This window comes from Mandrillus leucophaeus, unplaced genomic scaffold (genome assembly GCF_000951045.1).
Source record: "Mandrillus leucophaeus isolate KB7577 unplaced genomic scaffold, Mleu.le_1.0 Scaffold159, whole genome shotgun sequence".
NCBI lineage: Eukaryota > Metazoa > Chordata > Mammalia > Primates > Cercopithecidae > Mandrillus > Mandrillus leucophaeus.
Window position 1 is genome coordinate 1,609,818 of NW_012101576.1, and position 3,031 is coordinate 1,612,848.

At 38.1% G+C, this 3,031-nt stretch overlaps 1 protein-coding gene across 1 annotated transcript in view; it reads right to left on the reverse strand.

The window, feature by feature from the left end:
- The window catches only part of RCOR3 (REST corepressor 3), a 64,107-nt gene that overhangs the window by 31,681 nt on the left and 29,395 nt on the right, over positions 1-3,031 (reverse strand). Inside the window, exon 8 of the mRNA XM_011975855.1 lies at positions 1,560-1,778. Within this exon, the coding sequence (XP_011831245.1) occupies positions 1,560-1,778 (219 nt within the window). The remainder of the gene's footprint in view (positions 1-1,559; positions 1,779-3,031) is intronic.

The following is a 3,031-nucleotide window of genomic DNA, read 5'->3' on the forward strand; positions in this document are numbered from 1 at the left end:
TGGTCTCGATCTCCTGACCTCGTGATCCGCCCGTCTTGGCCTCCCAAAGTGCTGGGATTACAGGCTTGAGCCACCGCGCCCGGCCAATTTCAAATTTCTTAACGTGATTTGTCTACCTCTACTGTAACCTGCTAAAGTCAAGTAGAAACTAACAAAGAGGTTTAAGATGAGTGACAGTGATCAGACCAGTACTTTAAAAAGATAGCACTGGCAACAATGTGTAACCTCCAGCTAAAGAGAAGTAACAGAAAGAATCAACAAGAGGCCCAGCGTGGTGGCTCATGCCTACAATCCCAGCACTTTGAGGCGCAGGCAGGAAGATTGCTTGAGCCCAGGAGTTTGAGACAAGCCTGGGTAACATAGCGAGAACCTTTCTCTACAAAAAATTTTTTAAAATAAGGAAAAAAAAAAGAATCAACAAGATAGTTATTGTCAGGCAAGTGACAGCAAGAGCCTAAATGGGCAGTAGTGATGAAATAAAAAAGAGGGAATTGATTTAAAGGAAATTTCAGAGATAAAACTCACATAACTTGGTTACCACTTTGGTTTACATGTGTTGGGAAAGTGATAACAGCAGGGGATGAATAAAAGATGATTCTGATGTTTCAACAGACAGAAAACAGAGAAAAAAATATTTTAGGAGAAGACCTAGTAGGCAGCTGGAACTATAGCTAAGAAGTTTGAGAAAAGTCACGGCTTGAGAAATAAGACTCAGAAGTCACTGGCATAGAGTATAGGGTTGGCTGATATAGACCAAGAAAGTACAGATTTAGAAGAATATCTAGGTTTAAGGGATTAGAGAAAAATAACAAAACAAAAAAAAAAAAAGGAAAAGACAACTAAGAAAGGCCAGAGATCTAATAACAATGAATAACTGAGTACTTAATATGTGCCAGGCACTGTTTTAAGCACTTACCATATATTATCTTGTTTAATTCCTCTCAACCACTACAATATTATCCACATTTCCAGATGAGAAAACTGAAGCTGAGAGAAGTTAAAGAGCTCCTCTAAGGTTACACAGGAAGGAGATGGTGCCAGGGTTAGAACTTAACAGGTCCACTGACTCTATATGCTGATTTTTAACTACTATCTGATTATGATGATGCTGCCCTTACAATACTACCGTACTACTACTACTGATGATGATGATAATGATGATGATGATGATGATGATGATGCAGACAACAACCATTATTCACTAAGCATTCAAAATATGCCAAGCACTACTAAACAATCTAAATGTATCATTGCAAATAATTCCCAATAACCTGCAAGAGAAGAATGATTATTATCCCCGATTTTATAGATAGAACATTGAAGCAGCTACAGAGGTTATATAATTTGCCCAAGACCACAGAACTAACAGGCAGCAATGCTGGGATTCAAATCTAAACAGGCAGAGGTATCTTGTAAGTTGGACATAAGATAAATTTTTAAAAATGAAACTTGCATAAGTGGATGGCTAAGAAAAATCTGCAAACAACTGAGCTCAACCTAGGTAAAGGCGGATAGCCAAAATGCACATAATCATTAAAAATATTATTTTTATAAAATACCTGACGTTTCAGAGAGATCAACTCCATGTCCAGTTGCCTCAGGATGGTGTTGGCTGCATTGGGACTACAGGAAACTGCTACCACATCTTCCTGGGTTAAATACATGCCCTTAGGTGGACGGCACTTAGAACGCTGAGAATGATGGCGATGTTGTAAACTCTGATACTCTCTTCTTCCAAGTCCAATCTTGCTAGTTTGGACAGGTTGTTCAGTATTACCCTAAGAGAATAAAAGCAGAATAACAGGTCACTTGGTTTTCACAGATGTATAAAGTGAAAACAGTCTATTAATATTGGAAGTATCTGCTGCAATAAGTACACATAAAAAAACACTTCTAACCAATTATATATTATGTACATGTCCAAACACATACACACATAGCACTCACCAACTGGGGGGAAAAGCATACAACATAATATATCCTTGCTTAATCCACTCAATCAAGTGTTTGATTTTTAGGCCCAGAGGACTAGGAATAAGTGAAAAAATAAGTTAGACTCTAAACTTTCCTGTGTACTTCAAGATGTGATATATTTTTCCTCAACAATAAAGGGCCGGAGAGGGGAGCCAACTTATTAAATGCAAAGTTTCTCTGAAAATAAAAATTAGAGGCCGGGCGCGGTGGCTCACGCCTGTAATCCCAGCACTTTGGGAGGCCGAGGTGGGTGGATCACGAGGTCAGGAGTTCAAGACAAGCCTGGCCAAGATGGTGAAACCCCGTCTCTACTAAAAATACAAAAAATTAGCCGGGCGTGGTGGCGGGCACCTGTAATCCCAGCTACTCGGGAGGCTGAGGCAGAGAATTGCTTGAACCCAGGAGGTGCAGGTTGCAGTGAGCCAAGATCGCGCCACTGCACTCCAGCCTTGGCGACAGAACAAGACTCCGTCTCAAGAAAAAAAATAAATAAAAATAAATAAATAAATAAATAAAAATTAGAAAGAAAAAAGGGGGCAATTTAGAAATTATGACACATAGCAGATTAGACAGCTGGTTAAAGAGAGATAACATTTCATTTTTACTTCACAGTTGCTGAAAGAAAACTATGCCTCTAAAGGTTAAAAGGGACACAATTATCTTAACCTTGAAAATATTTCTAACTTCCAAATCTATGATTAAAATAAAAGTAAATTCATGCCTCGGAAGGGTTTAAAAAGTGTAACAATGATGACTAAAGTTTTAAGCATTATTTCATTATAACTTGTTCTTAAAGTATGATATAAAAATACATTATTCTGAAAGAATAATCTATTAGAAACTGTATCTTTTAGGTTGAAGATTATTTCAATGAATATATTTAATAATCCAATTTTTAAAAAATTTTTTTTTTTCCTAGACAGAGTCTCATTCTGTTGCCCAGACTGAAGTGCAGTGGCCCGATCTTGGCTCACTACAAGCTCTCAGCCTCCCAAGTAGCTGGGACTACAGGCGCCCACCATCACACCCGGCTAGTTTTTTTTTTTTTTGGAATTTT